At 27.6% G+C, this 25,729-nt stretch overlaps 1 protein-coding gene across 1 annotated transcript in view; it reads left to right on the forward strand.

The window, feature by feature from the left end:
• The window catches only part of HCN1 (hyperpolarization activated cyclic nucleotide gated potassium channel 1), a 443,637-nt gene that overhangs the window by 319,914 nt on the left and 97,994 nt on the right, over nt 1-25,729 (forward strand). Inside the window, exon 5 of the mRNA XM_003811014.8 lies at nt 25,424-25,570. Coding sequence (XP_003811062.3) covers nt 25,424-25,570 — 147 coding nt within the window. The remainder of the gene's footprint in view (nt 1-25,423; nt 25,571-25,729) is intronic.

A 25,729-nucleotide genomic window follows, 5' to 3' on the forward strand; every position in this document is an offset into this window, starting at 1 on the left:
GTGTTCTATGTATAAAATACATGGTTCAGAACCCCAGTGACACAAGGAAATGGCTGAATGGTATTAAGAATGTTATTTCCTGCCAGTGAGCCTCAGGGTCCTCATGAAGATATAAACATAATCATGTCTGGCCTGCATGACTCATGGAATAGTTGGGACTATTAAACATTCTTTGCAAACTTTAAATCACCAGCCAAATGTTATCATGCTTGTTATCATCATCCTTTAAATTTAAGAAGATTGTTTTGTTTTGTTTTAGCTTATGAAACATTTATATCTTGCAGTTCTGGAGGCTGACAAGTCCAAGATCAAGACACTAGCCAATCTGGTGTCTGATGAGGGCAAATTCCTGGTTGTTAAAGGCCATCATATAGTAGCATCCATACATTGCCAAGAGAATCAGCTCTAGTCATTTTCTCTCTATATATGTATATGTATGTACATAATATATTATATTATATATAAAATATTATATATAAAATATTATGTTATATATACTATATTCATAAAATATTTATAAATATATTATAAATTATAAAATATTATATAATATATAATATATTATTTATAAAACATTATATAATATATAATACATTATTTATAAAATATTATATTATATATACCATATTATATATTATAAAATATTATATTATATATACCATATTATATATTATAAAATATTATATTATATATACCATATTATATATTATAAACTATTATATTATATATACTATGTTATATATTATAAACTATTATATTATATATACTATAGTATATATTATAAAATATTATATTATATATAATATATTATATATTATAATATATTAAATTATATATACTAGATTATATATTATAATATATTATATTATATATACTAGATTATATATTATAATATATTATATATACTAGATTATATATTATAATATATTATATATACTAGATTATATATTATAATATATTCTATTATATATAATATATTAAAATATATATTATATATAATATATTATGTATTACTATATATTATATATAATATATTATATATCATAATATATTATATTCCATATAATATATTATATATCATAATATATTATATTCCATATAATATATTATATATCATAATATATTATATTCTATATAATATATTATATATCATAATCTATTATATTCTATATGATATATTATATATATTATGAAATATTATATTATATATAATATATTATATATATTATAAAATATTATATTATAGATAATATATTATATATTATAAAATATTATATTATAGATAATATATTATATATTATAAAATATTATATATAATATATTATATATTATAAAATGTTATATATAATATCTTATATATTATAAAATATTATATATAATATCTTATATATTATAAAATATTATATATAATATCTTATATATTATAAAATATTATATATAATGTATTATATATTATAAAATATTATATATAATGTATTATATATTATAAAATATTATATATAACGTATTATATATTATAAAATATTATATATAACGTATTATATATTATAACATATTATATATAACATATTATATATTATAAAATATTATATATAACATATTATATATTATAAAATATTATATATAACATATATTATAAAATATTATATATAACATATTATATATAATATATTATATAATATATTATATATAATATATTATATAATATATTATATATAATATATTGTAATATAATATATTATATAATATATTGTATATAATGTATTATATTATATTATATTATATTATATAATATATTATAATATATTATATAATATATTATAATATAATATATTATATAATATATTATAATATAATATATTATATAAGATATTATATTATACATATAATTATATATAATATAATATCTTATATAATATATTATAATATAATATATTATATAATATATTATATAATATAATATATTATATATAATATTTTATATATAATCTAATATATATTCTTATATATAATATATTATATAAAATATTATATTATATATTATTATATATAATATTATATATAAAAGATTATATTATATATTCTTATATATAATCTTATATTATATATTCTTATATATAATATTATATTATATATTATATTATAGATTATTATATTATATATTATTATATATAATATTATATGATATTATATTATATAATATATTATATGTATATATTATTTCCATTCCTTTGAGTATATACTGAATAATAGGATTCCAGAGTCAAATGGTGATCCTGTTTTAAGTTCTTAGAGAAATTCCACACTGCTGTCGACAAACTATAGTATAGTTCAACTTTCCACGAACTATAGTATAGTTCTCTCTCTCTCTCTCTGTCTCTCTCTATATATATACCCATGAACCAAAAATAAGTTTTAAAAAATCACTTGAAGAAAAAGATATCTATCTATCTATATATATACGATTTTATATATATGTATACACATATATATATTCATAGTATTTTGCAAGTATTTTATTGAGGAGTTTTTTATCTGCGTTCATCAAGCACATTGACGTGAAGTTTTCTTTTTTTGTTGTCTCTGCCCGGTTTTGGTATCAGGATGATGCTGGCCTCATAGAATGAGTTAGGAAGGAGTCCCTCCCCAAGTTTTTGGAGTAGTTTAAGTAGAAATGGTATCAGCACTTCTTTATACATGTGGTAGAGTTCGGCTGTGAATCCATCTGGTCCTGGGCTTTTTGTGGTTAGTAGGATTTTATTACTGATTGAATTTTGAAACTCATTATTGGTCTGTTTAAGGATTACATTTCTTCTTGATTCAGTCTTGGGAGGTTGTATGTGTTCAGGAATTTACCCGTTTCTTCATCGTGGTAGTCTCTGAGGGATATATATATCTCTCTGAGGGATATATATATTATATATATATATAATGGACATAATATATATAATATATAATGTACAGTATATATATTATATATATAATGTACATTATATATAATATATAATGTACATTATATATAATGTATATAATATATATGATATATATAATGTATATAATATATATGATATATATTATGTATATAATATATATGATATATATTATGTATATAATATATATGATATATATTATGTATATAATATATATCATATATATTATGTATATAATGTATATAATGTATTATATATTATGTATATAATGTATATAATGTATTATATATTATGTATATAATGTATATAATGTATTATATATTATGTATATAATGTATATAATGTATTATATATTATGTATATAATGTATGTAATATATTATATATTATATATATAATGTATGTAATATATTATATTTTATGTGTATAATGTATATAATATATTATATATTATGTATATAATGTATATATTATATATTATGTATATAATGTATATATTATATATTATGTATATAATGTATATATTATATATTATGTATATAATGTATATATTATATATTATGTATATAATGTATATATTATATATTATGTATATAATGTATATATTATATATTATGTATATAATGTATATATTATATATTATGTATATAATGTATATATTATATATTATGTATATAATGTATATATTATATATTATGTATATAATGTATATATTATATATTATGTATCGAATGTATATATTATATATTATGTATCGAATGTATATATTATATATTATGTATCGAATGTATATATTATATATTATGTATCGAATGTATATATTATATATTATGTATCGAATGTATATATTATATATTATGTATCTAATGTATATATTATATAACATATTATGTATCTAATGTATATATTATATAACATATTATGTATCTAATGTATATATTATATAACATATTATGTATCTAATGTATATATTATATAACATATTATGTATATAATGTACATATTATATAACATATTATGTATATAATGTATATATTATATAACATATTATGTATATAATGTATATATTATATAACATTATGTATATAATGTATATATTATATAACATTATGTATATAATGTATATATTATATACATATTATGTATATAATGTATATGATATCTATTATATATGAGGCATATAATGTATATGATATATATTATATATGAGCCATATAATGTATATGATATATATTATATATGAGGCATATAATGTATGTGATATATATTATATATGAGGCATATAATGTATGGGATATATATTATATATGAGGTATATAATGTATGGGATATATATTATATATGAGGTATATAATCTATATAATATATATCATGTATATAATGTATATAATATATATTATATATCATGTATATAATGTATATAATATATATTATATATCATGTGTATAATGTATATACTATATATTCTATATCTCTGAGGGATATGTATTAGAATATATTTTATATATTATATATATTACATATATTATATAAAAATATATATTTATAAATATATATTTTATATATGAAATATATGAAATATATATTTTTATATGAAATATATGAAATATATATATTTTATATATAAAATATATGAAATATATATATTTTATATATGAAATATATGAAATATATATATTTTATATATGAAATATATGAAATATATGAAATATATATATTTTATATATGAAATATATGAAATATATGAAATATATATATTTTATATATGAAATATATGAAATATATGAAATATATATATTTTATATATGAAATATATGAAATATATGAAATATATATATTTTATATATGAAATATATGAAATATATGAAATATATATATTTTATATATGAAATATATGAAATATATGAAATATATATATTTTATATATGAAATATATGAAATATATATATTTTATATATGAAATATATGAAATATATGAAATATATATATTTTATATATTTTATATATGAAATATATATATTTTATATATGAAATATATATATTTCATATATGAAATATATGAAATATATGAAATACATATATTTTATATATGAAATATATGAAATACATATATTTTATATATGAAATATATGAAATACATATATTTTATATATGAAATATATGAAATATATATATTTTATATATGAAATATATGAAATATATATATTTTATATATGAAATATATGAAATATATATATTTTATATATGAAATATATGAAATATATATATTTTATATATGAAATATATGAAATATATATATTTTATATATAGTATATGAAAGATATATTATATATTATATAAAATATATAATATATGATATAAAATATATATTATATAAAATATATAATATATGATATTAAATATATATTATATATAATGTAAAATATATAATATATATTATATATAAAATATATAAAATACATATATTTCATAAATTTTATATAATATATAAAATATATAAAAATATATATGTTACATAATATATAATATATATATTTTATGAAGTATATATATTTTATATATAATATACTATATATTTTATATATATGATACACTATATATTTTATATATATTATATTTTGTTATATTATATACTATATATTTTATATATATTGTAGTTCATATATTATATATAATATATGTTATATATTTCATATATGTAAAATATATATTCTATATAATTTTATTTTTATATATTATTTTTTATTTATTTTATATATTTTTATATAAAATACGTATATATTTTTATGTATAAAATACGTATATATTTTTATGTATAAAATACGTATATATTTTATGTATAAAATACGTATATATTTTTATGTATAAAATACGTATATATTTTTATGTATAAAATATGTATATATTTATATATAAATACGTATATATTTTTATATATGAATTTTTCTATATTTTAGATATAAATATTTCATATATTTTATATATAAATATTTCATATATTTTTATATATAAATATTTCATATATTTTTATATATAAATATTTTATATATTTTTATATATAAATATTTTATATATTTTTATATAAATATTTTATATATTTTTATATATAAATATTTTATATATTTTTATATATAAATATTTTATATATAAATATTTTAGATAATTTTATATATAAATATTTTAGATATTTTTATATATAAATACTTTATATATTTTTCTATATAAATATTTTATATATTTTTATATATAAATATGTTGTATATTTTTATATATAAATATTTGGTATATTTTTATACATAAATATTTGGTGTATTTTATATATAAATATACATTATTTTACATAGTTATAGAATTATATTTTATATAATTTACATATTTATATAATATATATAATATATATGTTTTGTATATAACATGTAAAATATATATATGATATATATTATAAAAAATATATATATTTTACATATATATTATATATGAAATATACATTATATATTATATATAATATATAGTTATATTATATTATATATCATATATTATATATTATATATATTATATATAATTATATCATATTGTATATTATATATAATTATGTATTTTATATAATTATATTATATGATATATTATATATTATACATAATTATATGATATTATATTATACATAATTATATTATATTATATTATATTATATACAATATATATTATATTATATTATGTTGTATATATATTATATTATATTATATTGTATATATATTATATTATATTATAATATAATATATATTATATATAATTATATTATATTATATATAATGTATATTATATTTTTTATATAATATAAATAATGTATATTATATGTATTTCATATATAATATAAATAATGTATATTATATATATTTTATATATAATATAAATAGTAGAAAACAGCACATATACACGTTGTGTGTGTATGTGTTTGTGTGTATATATATATATGTATATATATATTTTTTTGTGATGGAGTCTCTCACTGTCACCCAGGCTGTAGTGAAATGGTGCTATCTTGGCTCACTGCAACCTTCGCCTCTCGGGTTTAAGTGATTCTCCTGTCTCAGCCTCACGAGTAGCTGGGATTACAGGCGACCGCCCCCAAGCCCAGCCAATTTTTGTATTTTTAATAGAGACAGGGTTTCACTGTGTTGTCCAGGATGGTCTCAAACTCCTGACCTCGTGATCTGTCCACCTCGGCCTCCCAAAGTGCTGGGATTACAGGCATGAGCCACTGTGCCCAGCCAGGATTTTGTCTTTCAGTGGGTTCAGTGGTAATATCCCCTTTGTCATTGTTGAATTTTTATTTGGATCTTCTCTTTATTTCTTTATTAGTCTAGCTGGTGGTCTATCGACTTATGTTATTAATTTTTTCAAGGAACCAACTCCAGGATTCATTGACCTTGTGTACAGTTTTTAGTATTTCAGTTTTCTTCCGTTCAGCTTTGATTTTGGTTATTTCCTGTCTGCTAGCTTTGGGGTTGATTTGCTCTTGTTTCTCTAATTCCTCTAATTGTGATTTTAGGTTATTAATTTGAGATATTTCTAACTTTTCAATGTGGGCATTTGGTGCTATAAACTTCCCTCTTATCGCTGCCTTAGCTGAGTCCCAGAGATTCTGGTATGTTGTATCTTAAGACTGCTTTTCAAAATTCTCATTGTCCACAGTTTACCCAATATATGTCCCAACGTCTGTAATGTTTTCTTCCTTCTCTAGCTTTGATATATTTTTCTCCTCTCCTTTGCTTATCCTAGCAAATAAAATCACCAAACTCCTCGAAATATACATATTTATGGAGAATCAGTAAAAAGAATTTTTAAAATTTACATTTTTAAATGTTCCATTTAGCTCTGTCATCATTATACTGCCATTACTTCTTTTAGAGTGTGTGCACATAAAAAATATTTATCTTTAACATTTTTTTGCATTTTGTGTCAGTGAAGAGTAAGAATACCATTCTACAATCAGGGGAAAATGTTTCTAGTTATTGCTGGAGCATGACAATAGCTAGCTCTGTGGCCTTATGGAATTATAGTTTGGAAAAGAATAAATAAGCACACACATATATGATAAATGCTATTTATCTCTTGGGAGAATTATTTATAATTATATAAAAACTTTGAACATCAAGAAAAATATTTAGGTTCTATTATTTACACATTTAGTTTATATTTTTTAATTTATAAAGGTAGCAATGAGGAAGGTTATCTCTTCTTCAAAACTCTGATGTTGAAGTTCAGAAGGCTGTGAAACAAGGTGTATATGTGCTGTTTTCTACTATAACCTATAACAGTATGTTGAATATATGCTCAATGTTTCTGACCCACTAAAATATCTACTTTAATATAGAAAAAAATTAATGTAATGGGACATTATTTTTAAGGCAGGAAAATTGGGCGTACCTATAAATCAAGTTTTTCAGTTAACATCTTTATATATTCAGGTTTTTTTAACTTGTTTTAATTTGATAATATTGGATAAATATGTCCGTTTTTAATCAAATTTGGTAATTGTAGTTTTACATAAAGTTATGTCTATTTGAAGAACAAAAACAACCTTGTATTCTTCACATTGCAGTAGTTTAACATACTCCATTAACAGTGAAAACATATATATGCTATTATATTTTCAAAGAAAATATGAATCTCATACCATTATAATTTTTCCCAAGAAAAAATTAACTGTGAGGTTTTTTTTTTATTTCAACCCCAGTGGAAGTACAATTCCAGTCATACATCAGGTCTTATAGCACAGTATATTTTGTTCCTGCTATTTTTGTTATTGTTATTTACAAACTTGAAAGCTTGATTTAAGAAAATACAGAGCTAACGTTATTTATTCCTAGAGGTTCTCTTATCTCTTAGGTATCTTATTTTAGCTTGAGCTATAATTACATTTCTTTATGCTCATGATCCGGAATAATCAATTAAGTCAATAATGTTCACACTCCTTTACCAAGTAAAACTACAATGCAGTGATATTTAGATACATGCACTGGAGTGTTTTGGGGTATAGACTAATGTCACTTGTCAAATGTTCAATTTTTACAGGATTTTCTATAATCTGTATTATTCTAATATTATAGTTTTAAATTTCTTACCACTGAAGAATATTGATGATGCAGGCAGATGCGATATATCTATTCCTTGACTTCTCTGTTACTCTTGTGCTCCCCACTCTCCTTCCAGGCTTGAGAGTACCAATCAGGCTGGGGCTGAGTGAGCAACGACAGTAATAGGATAGGCCATGAAAGGCTGTGTTTCATATGCCCATACAGGTTATTGAAATATTTTGGCTTTCCATCTAAGATTGGAATACTTGGAAAGTTTAAACAAAGTTATGCCATGGGCAGATTTACATTTTAGAAGGATAATACGAGATACTGAGTTAACAATGAATTATGAGCAGTCAAAAGGGGAAACAAGCCAATTAGAAGGCTATCACAATCACACACATACAAATTCATGGTAAACTGGGCTGTTTGTAGCAATAGAAGTGAATAGGTAAATACATTATAAAAGTAGATCCAGGAATATTATTCAGAAATAAAGAAAAAATATCTATGGATATATGCAACAACATGGATATATCTTGGAAACATTGTCCTCAGTGAAAAAAAAAGCCACATGAAAAAGAATAAATGTTATTCCATTTATGTAAAAATCTAGAACAGGGAAAATAAGAGTGACAACAAAACAGATCAGTGATTTCCTGGGACCAGGGGAGGGAATATGACCTAGCTATGAAGGTGAATGAGGGAACTTTTGGAACGGATGGAAACATTCTAAAACCTCCACGTGATGATGATTTCTCACGAAAATGTTCACTTAATTTATGGATGTTATTTTATATAAATTATACTTCAATGAAGCTGTAATGGAAAAAATAGTACATCTAATAAAATTTGCTGACAGAAGTGGTATATGAGAGAAAAAAATATGGCAAAACAAAAACTTTACATTTTTGGCCCCAGCTCCTGGTAGAAACTCATCTGATATGCAGAACACAGTAGTAAGATGAGGTTTTGATGAAGGATTTCAGCTTTGGATGCGTTAAATGTTAAATCTTCAGTACACACCCAAGTGGAGATGCCAATTAGGCCATTTAGTATATGAATCTTGATTTAATGGAGTAGTCTAGCCTAGAAATACATATTTAGGTCTTACCAGTATATATAGAGTCTAAAGCCATAAAACTGGGAGAGAACAACATTCTCTATCAATTAATGTTGATATAGAAGATAAATAGTGCACTAGAATAATTTCCAAATCAAATTATTCTATTATTTATCATTCCTATTTAAATGTATATAACTCATTCTTAGCCCCCCATCTTAACTTTAGGAAAAATAATTATATTTTTGCTATGATTTTCTCATTGCCTAGTTAAACACCTGACTAAGAAAATGTTCATTAGCAGTGACTATGGATTAAATGTGTCTCCTTAAGATCATTCAGCATGGCGAACACAAGAAGAAAAGATCAAATTAGTGTCATTATCTTGCAGCCTCAGCTGATTTTGAGAAATTGTTTATAATGTGAGAACACATCATATCTTCCCATTCCCATATCTACTCTTCTTCTATTAGAATAAATTAACAAAAAATCTTATTGATTGTTAGGAATAGTGTAAGCTTCTGGTTCCTTTATGGTTTGAGTGGAACACAACTGGAAACTCCTTTGTTTTGCTCTCTTCTCACCTCATCTACAGTCAAGATCCAGTAACCTATTGGTCCATTTCTTGCATTTCACTTCTTCACTTTGCATAACCCATAACAGCCAATTCACTTCCTGCCTGATAACACATTTGTCTTGACTCACCCTCATTTTATCTGAAACCACTGGCTTTGTATTAGATCCCTACATTTTTAGTAAGCAGCTGCTCTCAATTATTGCTGTGAAGTTTACCTGGAAACTTTGTTTTGTTTTGTATTGATGAATGGTTCTAATTTAAATAAGGTAGTTTTGACTTTATTGTAGTTAGATTGGAAGTTCTTTGTCTTCTCTCACTACTTCAGGAAACTTATTTGGAAGTTACGATGGTGGCCTGGTTCTGAAAAGCCAGTCAAATTTTAGATTTAGATCAACCAGTGACCGTTAGTTTCATACTAGCCAAGTTGAGAAAGTTTGGATCAATTTTCTTTTATAAACTCCATTAATGATTTTCTGAAATTGTCCTCTTACCACTGGTAACATCATGCATCATGGTTATGCTACTTTCCTGAGTTGCTATCAAATTCAAAGCAGTGTCAACAGGTAACTAAAAACTCACTGCCAATTCAAAGTATTGTTCAATTTATGTTACATATATAGTCTTACATTCAGAAATTCATATTTCTGTATGTTGACATGTATGTACACAAAATACATACATATATATGTGTAATTCTTTTGAAATCAGTCATTGATATTCACCAATATGGATCTTTTGTATACAATATGACATGTATGTATACAAAATACATACATATATGTGTGTAATTCTTTTGAAATCAATCATTGATATTCACCAATATGGATCTTACTTAAATAAGACTCGATTTTTAATTTAAGACTCAAGGACTATGATTTTTCTTATTCTGCTGTGCAACACTTTGCACTTTCTTCTAATAACATCTCCTTACTCTTTAGTAGGTACTTACTAATGATCATTATAGTGTTTATATTTTGTCACTTCCCCCATTGGATTAGCACAAAAATTCAAATTGATTTATGTTGAGACTGATAACCAATCAATACTTAGATCTGAAACATAGATATTGACTAAATCTTCTTAATATTTATGTATTCTTCTTCATTAATTCTTAATACCACATCATTCAGACTTGATAAGTACCATAATAACATCCATTTTGATCTTGTTTTATATTATGAATGTAAAGAAAATCAGGTTTTTAATTTGTACTGAAGGAATATCTTTGTTAGAGTTTTTCACTTTTGAAAAACAAATACAAAGATAAAAGTTAAGCATTATAAATGCTCCTTTCTTCATCAGTTATGTTGCTTCTGCATGATAATTTGCTGGTGAGTCATTTAAAAAATATTCTTCAGATTATATTTACACTTAGTAATTATCCATATCCTCAGATATTCAGTTGCTTTAAATTTGGAAAGCTACAAACAATAAGAAACAGTTGCATTACAAACAAACTAGAGAGATTTACAAATGTAAATCAAGCTATTACTAATGCTAAGAAACATTTTGACTAAAATAATGAAGTAGAAGATTAGTGATATTTAAACAATGTCCTGTTTTAAGCTATTACTGTTTTTAATGCATTTTCATATATATACAGGGCTTACATAATAATTTATCATCTATCACTAAAAGCTTAAAAAATTTATTGGGGCTGTGGAAAAAGGACATTAGGAATATATTATTTCTTAAAAATCACTTAACTGTTTATTGCAGATAGTGAATATATCTTCCCAATGGAATGGAGGTTATACATAATTAAATTGCCTTTTTTTATTGAAGAATTACCACACACACACAACATACAAAGAAGAGAATGTACACACATACACACACACACACACACACACACACAAATGCTATAATGTAACAACAATCAGTGCACCCACATTTTCAAAATATTTGCATCATTTTAATCACCCAAACTTATCTAAATTATTGGTTTAAAAGCTGCAATCTTTTATAGCCTAGTAGATTTAGCCCTGGTGTGAAATAGTATCTCTAGATTTATGCTAATTGGCTTTATAATTTATGAAACATTATGTCCTTAATCATCTAATTTTAAGAAATTAAATGGGAGGTCATTTAAGTTAAAATTTAATAAACTAAGTTATGGATCCTTCAACTGCTTAAGGCATATTACCTGCCTTTGAGGAAAAGAAAAGCAGGTATTTTATGACAACAAATAGGTGTCTGACTTGCTTTTTTCTACTGTATCATTAGAAGTTTTTTTAAAAAAATAAGTAAAACGATATGGAGATTCTCAAAGAACTAAAAATAGAACTACCGTTCAACCCAGTAATCCCACTGCTTGGTATCGACCCAAAAAGAAATAAATAATTGTATAAAAAAGACACCTGCACTCATATATTTATCGCAGCCCTATTCGCAATGACAAAGTCATGGAACCAACATAAGTATCCACCAACAGTTGAATGGATAAAGAAAATGTGGGTATATATGTATGGAATACTACACAGCCATAAAAAATAATTTAATCATGTCCTTTGCAGCAAAATGGAGTTTGAGGCCATTATTCTAAGTGAAATACCTCAGAGGCAGAAAATCAAATATCATATGTTCTCACTTATAAATGTGAGCAAAACAATGGGTACATATGGACATAAAGATAGAAATAATAGTCTTTGGGGACTCCAAAAGGGTGGAGAATGGGAGGTGGGTGAGGGTTAAAAAATTACCTATTGAGTACTATGTTCAATATTTTCGTGATGGGTACATTAGAAGCCCAGTCACCACCATTATGCATGTAATACCCATATAACAAACAAACACATGAATTCCCTAAATCTAACATGAAAAATAAAAATAAAAATATGTAAAAGAGTTTAAATGATTTACATATATTTGATCGTATGAAAAAATGGCACTTTTATTTTTAAAAAGGACTTCAAAGCTTGTTCTTGACAAAGACTAAATAATATGTTTGACAATAAATAATATTTTAGAACATATTAATTAATCAATTATTGAACACCTTCAGGAAGCTTAGGTCTGCAAAGAACATAGGTAATTTCAGTAGAAATTATGATAGTGTGAAAAGAGCCAATGCATGGGAAATACTTGATGTTATAGGAGAATAAATAGCTCATCTAATCTAATCTAAATCTCAACTACTATAATTCTCTTACTACCAGCATTAGCATCATCTAGAATCTTGTTAGAAATACTAAAATTTCAGTTTCAACCCCATACATACTGAATGTGAATCTTCATGTTAACAAGATTCTCATATTATTTTAATTTACATTAACATTTAAGACAAGCATTAGGGAAAATTACTCAGAGAAAGTGGCATTAAAAATTAACTCCCAAATGACAAGATGGTTAGTTTGTGAAAATTTAAAGTAAAATACATTGGAAACAGAGAAATGAGTGTACCCAAAACCAAGTCTATAACCTAGGCTGCAGGTTGGATAGAGAAGACATGCAGGAAAAAGGAAGACAATTTCAATTTTGCGTTTGATGTGCTCATGAAACATGTTGTAAGGGTAGATGTTTAAAGGGAAGACAGGCTTACGAGTCGAGATCAGGGATTTGTTCTCTGCTGGACCATTGACTTGAGGATTGGTGGTATATTGATAGTAACTGAAGTCATGTGAGTGGGAAGGATTGTCCAAGGAAAATATGTAAGGTGAAAAGAAAAGGTGGCCTTGGGCATAGTCTTTGGAAATACCAACTATTAAAAGATGCCAACAAATGAGACTGAAAAGAGCAGCCAAAGAAGAAACACGAAAGCCAGAACCATATGTGGATGGAGAAGCCACAGGAAAAGATGTCTTAGGAGGAAGGGCTCAGTTTGTAATACTGTCTTAGTTTGGAATCTCCTAGTAGCAGAGCCTAATAAAAGAATTTGGGGTGGGTAATTTACTGAGGAAGAATTTTAAGAATCAGGATTAGGAAACAGGAGTAGTAAGACCACGTGTATTAGCCCATTTTTGCGCTGCTGATAAAGACATACCCAAGACTGGGAAGAAAAAGAGATTTAATTGGACTTACAGTTCCACATGGCTGAGAAGGCTTCAGAATCATGGCAGGAGGAGAAAGGCACTTCTTATTTGGCGATGGCAAAAGAAAATGAGGAGGAAGCAAAAGCGGAAACTCCTGATAAACCCGTCAGATCTCGTAAGACTTATTCACTATCACAAGAATAGCACAGGAAAAACCGGCCCCCATGATTTAATTACCACCCCCTGGGTCCCTCCCACAACATACGGGAATTCTGAGAGATATAATTCAAGTTGAGATTTGAATGTGGACACAGCCAAACCATATCACCATGAAAGAGGGAAATCTAATGAAGGATATATTATTGAGGTTTTTTTTAGTTATAGACAATTGGGGCTTAGTCCTACTGACACTCTCTGAGGAACTGTGTAGAATGAACCTTATACTTGTTTCTCTGAAGGATAGGAGCTGTTATTAATCTGGAGACTCAAGTCCCTCATTGGTTGAACGTTGCCTTATGTGGTGTAACCTACACCTCTCCTCACCCCCCAGAAGTCCATGCAACTCTAGGTTGAGCTGAGCAAGTTTTCTAGAGTTCCCAGAGAGCCCTGATGCAAAAACCCTGAGATGGACTTTCCACCATTGGTACAGTTGAGGTCAGAGGTGGGTCAGCTTACAAGGAAAGACGTGTTGTATGGGACATCAATAGTGTTAACCACTGGTGTTCAGTGCTATTCAGATAAATATATATATATATATAATATGTTATATATATAATATGTAAATATTATATATATTCAGATCACAAATATGTATATATATTTGATATATTTGTGAAATATCTAAGTATCATGGTAGTAATCAGGAAATAATGGAAATGCAAGAGTATTATTAGTGAAATAGAAGGAATGGAAGCTATAATTAAAGGTTTTAATGAGAAGTAGAAAGTTAGATAACAAAAGTAGACCACACTTTCAAGAAACTGGTTGAGAAAGGAGAGAAGAAAAATAGGATGGTAAGTAGAGGGCTACTTGTGATCAATAGAGAGTCATTTTTTGATGACAAGAATGTCATGCAGCAAATAAGAGCACAGTCTGAAGCCATATTCCCTAGATTCAAATCCTGGCTTCAGCACTAATTAGCTGTGTGACTTTATGCAAGTTATTTAAATTCTCTGTGCCTCAATTTCATTATCTGTAAAATGAAGATCATGATAGCAATCTCACACTGTTGTTATGAGGATTAAGTAGGTAAATATGAGTAAAAGGTTTAGTTGAGTGCCAGGAAAACAGCATTTAACATCCAAGGGTTAGATATGATTATGATTTTAATTATTGTAACTGGACATTCAAACACGGGTGAAAGAGTAGCTTTAAATGGAATGAGAAACACTTCTTTCATTGTTTATAAGAGAAATAAAGACAGAAGGAGAAAAAATAGATTTCTCTTTAAATGAGTTAGTAGATATTCTTAAGTAAAAGCTTCTATTTCTTTTTTCAAATTCTATGTAAAGTCATCTTCTGTGAGTGAAAGAAACTGTTGAGGGAAGGAAATAGGAAAGTTGAGACAGCATAAAATGCTTTAAATGGTCCAATTTAAAAAAATGGAAGAGTGATTGAGTTAACCATGGTAGGCATGTTATATCAGTCCATACTCTTGTTCAATTAAGGGCCAGATCATTTCCCTACACATAGATAGATACACACACACACACACACACACACACACACACACCAAGCAAAACTATAGTAATAAAGTCTAAAGTCATTTAGAGCAGGAAAACTAAAGGATTTTAAAAATATTCAAGCACACATTTAGCTGTATTACAATGGTTATAATGATTTTTTCTACTTCTACCAATCATCTAACCCTTGACCCTTATTCCATAATTACAAATAAATTAACATACTAAAGATGTTTTAGACAGACAATTTACTTGCTTAGTAATCAAGGATTTTCTTCTAATTGCTAAATACACTAAAGTCTCATCATCACTTTTTTTCAATTACATTCTTAGTTAAATCTTAAACAGTGTTAAATTGACTTTTCAAAAACAATGCTCAACTTGGCCATTATAAAATAAAAACATAATAATAATAATTGATAAATGAAAACCTATGTAGTGTAAATAACTTCCAAGTTCTTTTGAATCCTGCATTTTTACATAGATGAAAGTATAGTTTCTTGTGAAATATCTGAATGGATAGCTAAGTTCCATAAGCAAGAAAGCAAATGGCTATTTATATTGGAAGAGATTATTCTGGATGGAAGAATAACACGCTTTACTTGTAATATTTTCTACAAATATTTTAAAATTACATTAGGTTGGGGCCAGGCACGGTGGCTCATACCTGTAATCCCAGCACTTTGGGAGGCCAAGGCAGGTGGATCACCTGAAGTCAGGAATTCAAGACCAGTCTAACCAACGTGGTGAAACCCCGTCTCTACTGAAAATACAAAATTAGCTGGGCATGGTGGTGCATGCCTGTAAGCCCAGCTACAGCTGAGGCAGGAGAGTCACTAGAACCCAGGAGGCCGAGGTTGCAGTGACCAGTCTGACCAACATGGTGAAATCCCATCTCTACTGAAAGTACACAATTAGCTGGGCGTGGTGGTGCATGCCTGTAATCTCAGCTACAGCTGAGGCAGGAGAATCACTAGAACCCAGGAGGCCGAGGTTGCAGTGACCAGTCTGACCAACATGGTGAAATCCCATCTCTACTGAAAGTACACAATTAGCTGGGCGTGGTGGTGCATGCCTGTAATCTCAGCTACAGCTGAGGCAGGAGAATCACTAGAACCCAGGAGGCCGAGGTTGCAGTGACCAGTCTGACCAGCATGGTGAAATCCCATCTCTACTGAAAGTACACAATTAGCTGGGCGTGGTGGTGCATGCCTGTAATCTCAGCTACAGCTGAGGCAGGAGAATCGCTAGAACCCTGGAGGCAGAGGTTGCAGTGAGCTGAGATCATGCCATTGCACTCCAGCCTGGGCAACAAGAGTGAAACTCCATCTCAGAGAAAAACAAATAAAATAAAATAAAATAAAATTACATTCAGTTGGAATTTTGACTGTTTTCCATGCAAAGTAGATACATATTTTATTTCAAAAAAGCTTTTGCATATCTTGAGAGCTAAATAATCATTATTCCATAGAAAAATCTATGTTTTGTTACCCAGCTTTCCAAAAAAGGAAATATAAAATGAAGATAAAATAGGAGTATCTGACTCAAACTTCTGCTAAAAAGCAAACAAATCTCTAAACCATCTGCTTTCCTTCATTTGTGATTTTCCTTTAGTTTTTTTCCATTCATTTTATTGAAAATCAAATTCAGGAAGATTTCATGTTATTTTTATGATTATATGACTTACTATGTAAAGACTATGTGACTTAAAACTTTTTCATAAAATAACCAGTGACACATTTTTACTAAGAAAAAAAAATTCTAAAAGATATGCATTGAAGATGTTGCTGTGTTTATAGCATAGTTCTTGAAAACGGTTCAATCTTGCTGCAAAAATTCTAGAAACAATACTTGTTAAATGAATTAGCATATTACTCAGCTTTTCTATATATATGATTTATGTATTTTTAAATGTAGGATAATAAAGAGAAATTATGGCTTCAATTGCTGTGTAAATAGCTGGCAATACTAGATTTTTCTTGGTAAAAATTAAGATAGATTAGCCATAAGCCCAATGATTATTTATTTAAACATAAAAAAGTTAAAAAGAAAGTTGATTGTTGGTCTTTGAAAAGCAAACAATTTTAAATATTTTCTTATTATTTATTATTATTTGTCAAATTACATTTAAAACACATGTAGTCACTGGAATATAAAATTTATACTTTTTTATTCTATAAGAAAAATACCCCTTCAGAAACCATTTTAGCATTGCTGTGTTTATATTGAGAATGAGACATATATTTTTATTCAACTGGATTTTTAACCTGTTTGCTTTTTAATGATATTTCTAATAATTACTATTTATTATTTATTATTTATCACATAACATACATGCAGTATCACTACTAATTTTCATGGCACCCAGTATGTTAGATATTATCATTTCAAATTGACATATAAAAAACTGAAAAACTGAAAGGTAAAAAAAAATATATATATATATATACTCAAAGTCAAAAGTCAAGAATATAGTGTAGATTAAACACTGACACCACTGGTTCCAGCACTCATGGAGTTTTACAATGCCAATAAAACTTAATGTGGTCAGTTAAGATACTCAGATATTTTTAAATTGACACTCAGATATGTGTAAACACCCTTGAAATTGTAACACATTTTCATGCATGTTTATTTTGGCAGATGAAGGTCTATGCCTTGCATCTGATGCTGTAGGTTGTCCTAGAAATAAAGTTTAAAGAAGCTCTATTTCAGCTAGTGTAGCCTACTTTCAAATAGCTAGTTAATGTAGCATTTATGATTTATTTGAACATGGAAATTAGTTCCATCACTCACCAAAAAGTCTTTTGCCTTTTAAAAAAAAGTATTAACTTTTGTTTCACAAAAATAGTAGTTGATGTGTATTGATGCCAATGTACATATAGATACCCCACAGGTAAGACTGTACTGTGGGCACTACACTGTAAAATTATCTTGAGATATTATAAATCAGGTGATATATATATATATATATATATAGATGCTTCCTGAAAGTAAAAAGTTAACTTCTTATAGGCAGTGTTTTATAGATTTGAGACATGGGGATAGAATCATGAACTTAAAGTTCCCTCTGATTTGATGAGTAATTATTAATAATTTGCTATTTTTCAATTTATGTGATTTTCTCCTCTAATACAATGGGAAGGACAGCTTCTTATCCCTGTCTTCCAGGAATGTGAAGTGTATAAAATTATTCCTGAAGACCTGTAATCTGACTCTATAACACAAAATGGTAATAGATTAACAGGAAAAAAGGGCATACAAGTTTATTATCTGCACATGTATGTACAAGAGTCATACAAAATGTGAAAACTCAAAGAAATGCCCAATCATTGATGCTTTTATACCATCTCGGGGTTACAGAAAGAATAGGGGCTTATGGCATGGCAAGACAGATTGTCAGAGTTAGAGCAGAAGAAGAAAGGCATGGAGTAAAGGCAATCTTGTGCAGATGTACAGGTAGCAGCCCTCAGAAAGAATAGGTGATAGTCTATGGTAAATGTTTCTCTGTCAGATCTTAAAAGGTGTCAGACTCTCTGTTAATCTTTCCTAGACATGGACAAGCGGGGCCTCAGGAAAAGCTTGCTTGCATCTGTTATTTATTTCACTTTATTGCCTCCACAGATGCAAATCTCCTCCACAAAAGGCACCTTTGTAGGTCTATTCCTGTCTGCAGGCCCTCTGAACAGCCATCTCAAAATATGTCAAAGAGGTATATTTGGGGTGAAATATTTTTAGTCTCCTTTAGGGGTGACAATTAGATTAACATTTTAAAAAGATGTCTCTGTCTGAATCATGGAAAATGAGTTAGAGTTGGAGGAAGACATGTATAAATAGGTACAGTGAATGTAGTTAAGAAGCTGGTCATGAGTTGAAGGAGAGAGAGTAGCTTTGACCAGAATGGTGATGCAGAGAAATGGAAAATTATTGAAACTTTTGGTAGGTAAAACTTACATAATTTGGTGATGTCTTAAGGATTGGGATGAAGGAGTAGGGGATAAACTAAGGCGTTTCAGTTTTATAAATAAGGGTATCATTTCATGGATATAAAAACAATATAAATGTGATTTAAAATTCTTTAGATTGCTTACATTTGCCATGCCTTCTATTCCCTTCAATTATTCTTCAGTTCTCACCTCATAGACAGCTCATAATGGTTATTATACTTATGATTTCCATTGCCACTTCTATTTTCCATTATCTTCTCTTAGTCCATTTTTCTGTTGCTAAAAAGGAAAACCTAAGATCGGGTAATTAATAAAGAAGAAAGGTTATTTGGCTCACAATTCTGATGGCTGGAAAGTTCAAGTTTGGGCATCAGTATTGGTGAGGGCCTCAGGCTGCTTCCACTCATGGCAGAAAGTGAAGGGGAGCAGGAGTATGCACAGACCTTATGGTGAGAAAGGAAGCAAGAGGGAGAGAGAGAGGGGAGAGGTGCCAGAATCTTTTTATCATCAAGCTCTCTAGGGAACTAATAGAGTGAGAATTCACTCACGCCTGAGGGAGGGCATAATCTTTGTCCTTGAGGGATCCACCCCTATGACCCAAACACTTTCCAATAGGTCCCACCTACAACACTGGGGATAAAATCTCAACATGAAGTTTGGAGAATCCTATCCAAACCATAGCACAAATCATTACAGTCTGCTTTGTAACATGATCCCTACTCCTAACATACACACATAGGGAAAGGTCACCAAAGACATTACTGAAACTAAATCTAGAGGGTAATTTTGAATTCACATTTAGACATGTCACATATTTTGGAGAATAAAAGCAGCCTAAAAATCATTTTTAAAAATCTCATATTAGTATATTTTTAAACTAAAAATATTAAAAGTACAGAAATAAATGATCAACGAAAAGGAGGAGGAATTAATGTTTTCTAAGAATTTCAGAAAATATTCTAGAATGTAGGGGAAATGTTGGGGAAATATAGAGAAAATGTAGGGAATGCAGAGAAAGGTAGGAGAAAATGCAGAGACTAAATACATTAAATAAAGATAAGAAACAAATCAAATCCAGCATAGAGAATCAAATTCAGATCCAAAGCCTCAACATCCAACTAGAGGAGTTCAACCTAGAATTCTATATGGAGTCAACTTTGAGAGTTTAATAAAGACAATTTCAGATATGGAAAGATTCAGAAAACATACAATCTTTCTTAGTCGTTTACTTGGGGATTTTTTCCAGCAACATGAATAAATAAACCAAAAGAGAAACATGGCATTTAGAAATACTGAGCCAAACCAAGGATGTTGTAAAGAGAAATTCTATAGGAAAATCTTTGAAGAAAAAGCTCAATGTCTATCTGGTGGGATAAGGAGGCTAGAAAAAAAATAATACTAAATAAAGGCTAATTACCCAAGAAATAAATGTGATCAGCAATTGCAGGATTAACAAATCCGTTGGATGAACAAGTCTTGTTAATCTACTGATGAGCAAGAAAGGAAACGTCATCAAATACTCACACCATTTGGCTTTGTGGTAAATATTTACATGGCCAGAGTAATGTTAACACTATGAGTTTGGAAGTTTCAATTATAGGAACAAAGTTATAATCTACCTTTACATTGTAACATTAGAGATGACAGAAGTCATCAAATGAAAGTGAACGAGGGAGTTTTTTTACTTTCACCTGGTAAAGTATCTTAGAGTTATCTGAACAAGAAATAATAGTAAACATGGTGCATAAAGGTACAAAGCAACTAAGGTAAGAATTAACACTAGTGACACAGCTATAGCATGAGAAAGGAAGATTTGGGGTACTATAAGTGGCAAAACACCATTTTATGACAGTTAGTTTATAAACAATGCCTGTAATTATCTATATAAGAAACGGAAACAAGCATATTGCTTAGTGATATAGATTAAACACCTTTTAACATGGAAAAGTGAGACTGGTGGGTTTGAAACTGGATCCTTGCCGCATTTTATAAGCACTCTTGTTAGATCTCATTTTTAATAATCATGTACATGCATACTTTTATAAATTTTTATAATTATACAGAAACTTTTAAAAATAAAAATATATTAGAATTTTAAGTGGTAATTATATTATAGTCTCTTTAGATCTGATGGAATAAACTTTTGATCTTATGTTTCCAAAGAATTGTATTGGCATCCTTGCTTTTCAAAAATCTATTTGTCTGTGACTACTAAATATACTAAGTCATATTTTGCATATAGTATATTATTACAACTATTAGAAAGTTTGCCATTTTATCATTTTTTGACTTTGCCAACTTACACATTACTTGTAACATCTAGTTTCACGGTCTGACTACCACTACTAAGTGTCTTTTTCAAATAATAGTTGGTTATTTTTATTCACATCACATGGAAGTGATATTTTCATACATTCTTGCAAGTCTTGTTAGGTGTGGGAGAAACAGACAAAAAGAAAAAGAAAAAGCTCCTGTTTTTAGTGTGTTGTATTCTAACAGAGATTACTATCTAATTTCCAAATTCACTGGCCACTGTTCAGTACCTGTTTTCTTAGAATAGATTCCTTTTGACCACACCCCCTGTGAAATTTAATTCTTCTTTGGATTTTCTAATCATGTTTTTCTGGTTCTGCTCTCACATCTTGGCAGGTATTAACAGTACCCTTAATTAATCAGTCTCCTGGCTCAGCTGATTTTAAAACATAAGTTCCACTTTTTAGCCTTTTCGCCTCATTTGACACATCCTCCCTTAGTGACTTCTTAGTCACCAATGATGTATATATTTTCTTCTCTGAGTGCCTGACCTACATAGAGGCATTAGGATGTGCTATGGGCATCTTAAACTTAACTTGCTGAAAACTAAATTTACTTTGTTTCCCCCACGCTCACTCAAGCATGCTTCCTTATGTCCTAAGATGACACAGTACTTGGCATATAGCAGCGATTATGAAATTTTTGTGTATGAAGGACCTGTTAAAACACATACTGCTGTGTCCCAAATGTAGAGTTTCTGATTCAGTAGGTCTGGAGTGGAGACTGTGAATGTGTATTTATAAAGAATTCCCAAGTGCTATTGGTGGTTTGGCAACCACACCTTGAGAACTACTGGCATACAATAATCATTTAATGTTTGCTAGATCAATAGTTACTATGAGTCAATGAATGCTTAAAATAGTAATATAGATTCAAACTTCAAACTTAATATGAATAAATGATAAGAAATAGTCATATAACTTTAAAATTTTAGTTTGAAAGTAAAAAGAAGATCATTTAGTCAAATACTCTCTTATTGTTGATTCATAAATGAGATCTGGAAGGGTTAAATGACTTGTGTGAGGAAAAACAATTAGATTCAATCAACCCTGAGCTTCATAAAAATAAAATAACTATACATGTAACATTTGTTCTTAGCTACAAAAGGATTAATTTTCCAAATTCAGAGATAGAGATAGAGCAGATTATATTTTCCCTAGATTAGTAGGTCTTTGCATACAAGCACTAATTTCCCAAAAATGAATAAAATACTACTAAGTTTCAGTGCTGCTCTTCATATTTCTGAGATGCATGGAAAAGAAAGTAGAAATGAAGATCTCAATGTGTCAGTTAAGGTTTCAGATTCTCACCCCTCCAAGTAGTGTTTGAGCAAGCAAGTTACTTCAGAGAGATGTACATAGGCCTTCAGGCTTTAAATAGTTTGATGGACAGTCTGGTTATCAAAGAAAGTCTCATGACAAAGTGGTATTTCCTTTGAGGGTACTAATGTTCAAAAGGGAATGTTCAAACAATATAATTTTTTTGCAAAATGAAAGTATGTTGGAAAAAATGAAGAGATGCAATACAATGGGTTGCTGTTTCTCATTAGCTAGGTCTATTATCAATTACCAAGTACAATTACAATAATTATGGGCAAAGAGTCAGGAGATCTAGATCTAGTCAGAGCTGTGTTATCAAGAAAATATTTCAGAAAATCTTTTCCATATAAAGTATATCAAATGTGTGTTACATGAGGAAAAATATTATTTTGACATCTTTATCCAGTTGTGTTACCAACTATTAAAATTTGTACTCGATGCTGTCATCTATACAATGAAACAAAATTTTTAAGACCTAATTATTTTTTTTTCAGTGTGTGGTCTTATGACCCCCTGCATTTGAAACACCTAGGGATTGTTTCTCAAACTTTAAGGTGTATATCTATGCACGTGAGCCATCTGGAGACGTTTTTAAGATGCAAATTCTTATTCCATAGGTCTTGGATGAGGCTTGAAATTATTCTCTTCTAATAGGCACCCAGGTAATATCCATGCTTATATGGTCCTGTTTGACTATCAGGGATGCAGGGATGCTACTTACAATCTCTCTCTCTCTCTCTCTGGGTGTGTGTGTGTGCACGCCCATGTGTGTATAAATATAAATAGGCAGATAGGTCAATAGAATCAATCTCGGGAATTAAGCCTGAAGATCAGCCTTCCAAAAAAGCAATGCCCTCCCCAGTTCTTAAGACAATCACAGTTGAGGCCTACTTGTTTAAATGAACTTCAGTGTCTAAGTTAACTTTCAGTTATACAGTAATGTGGATCTAGTCTCACCGTGGTATTCTCCTAAATCCTAAATTGGAAGCCTGCCATAGTCTCTTAGTTCTCAGTAATTTACAGGGCATCTGTGTTGTTGAAGTATGTATGATCTGCAAATACCTGCCAAGCTCCCTGCCTGTCGATTCCAAATTTAATTAGATTCTGATCTTTTGCCAAAAAGCCTAAGATAAAACCTATTGTACTATCCATAGGTATGAGATTTTTCTTAAAAATCGACAGCCAAACAATTTCATACTTCTTTTAGAACTCAATTAAAAAAAATAGCATAACATATTGTTTTTGCCCCATCACTGGCTTTTCTGTAGCTACTCCCTTAAATTCACTCTTAACTCCCTTCATGCCTCCTCTCCACGATATCTTAGTTCTTTCCATGAAATGTGCACCTAAATAAAATGCCTTATACATTATGTAACACAAAATAGGTACATTAGACCCAGGTACATTAGTTCCTTCATCTTAAAGGATTTCTTTTTTTTTGTAACTGAGTATTCAAATATTATTGAATATAGCAAAACAAAATAATATGATTTCTGATACAGCCTAACAATGTTTTTTTAAAATTTTATTTTCCCTTCCTTACAGTATAAGCAAGTGGAACAATACATGTCATTCCATAAGTTACCAGCTGATATGCGTCAGAAGATACATGATTACTATGAACACAGATACCAAGGCAAAATCTTTGATGAGGAAAATATTCTCAATGAACTCAATGATCCTCTGAGAGAGGTAAGATTTATTGTCCTCAGTATGCATAATACATAATCATTGTTTATTTTCTCTCTTCATGGAGAATCTTCTAGTCCATGTTACTCTAAAGAAAAACCTAAACTTATTATTAAGATATTTTGTTCTTATCTTCTTTAGCTTCTCACCTATATAAGCTCT

Source organism: Pan paniscus, chromosome 4 (assembly GCF_029289425.2).
Source record: "Pan paniscus chromosome 4, NHGRI_mPanPan1-v2.0_pri, whole genome shotgun sequence".
In the NCBI taxonomy this organism is placed as follows: Eukaryota; Metazoa; Chordata; class Mammalia; order Primates; family Hominidae; genus Pan; species Pan paniscus.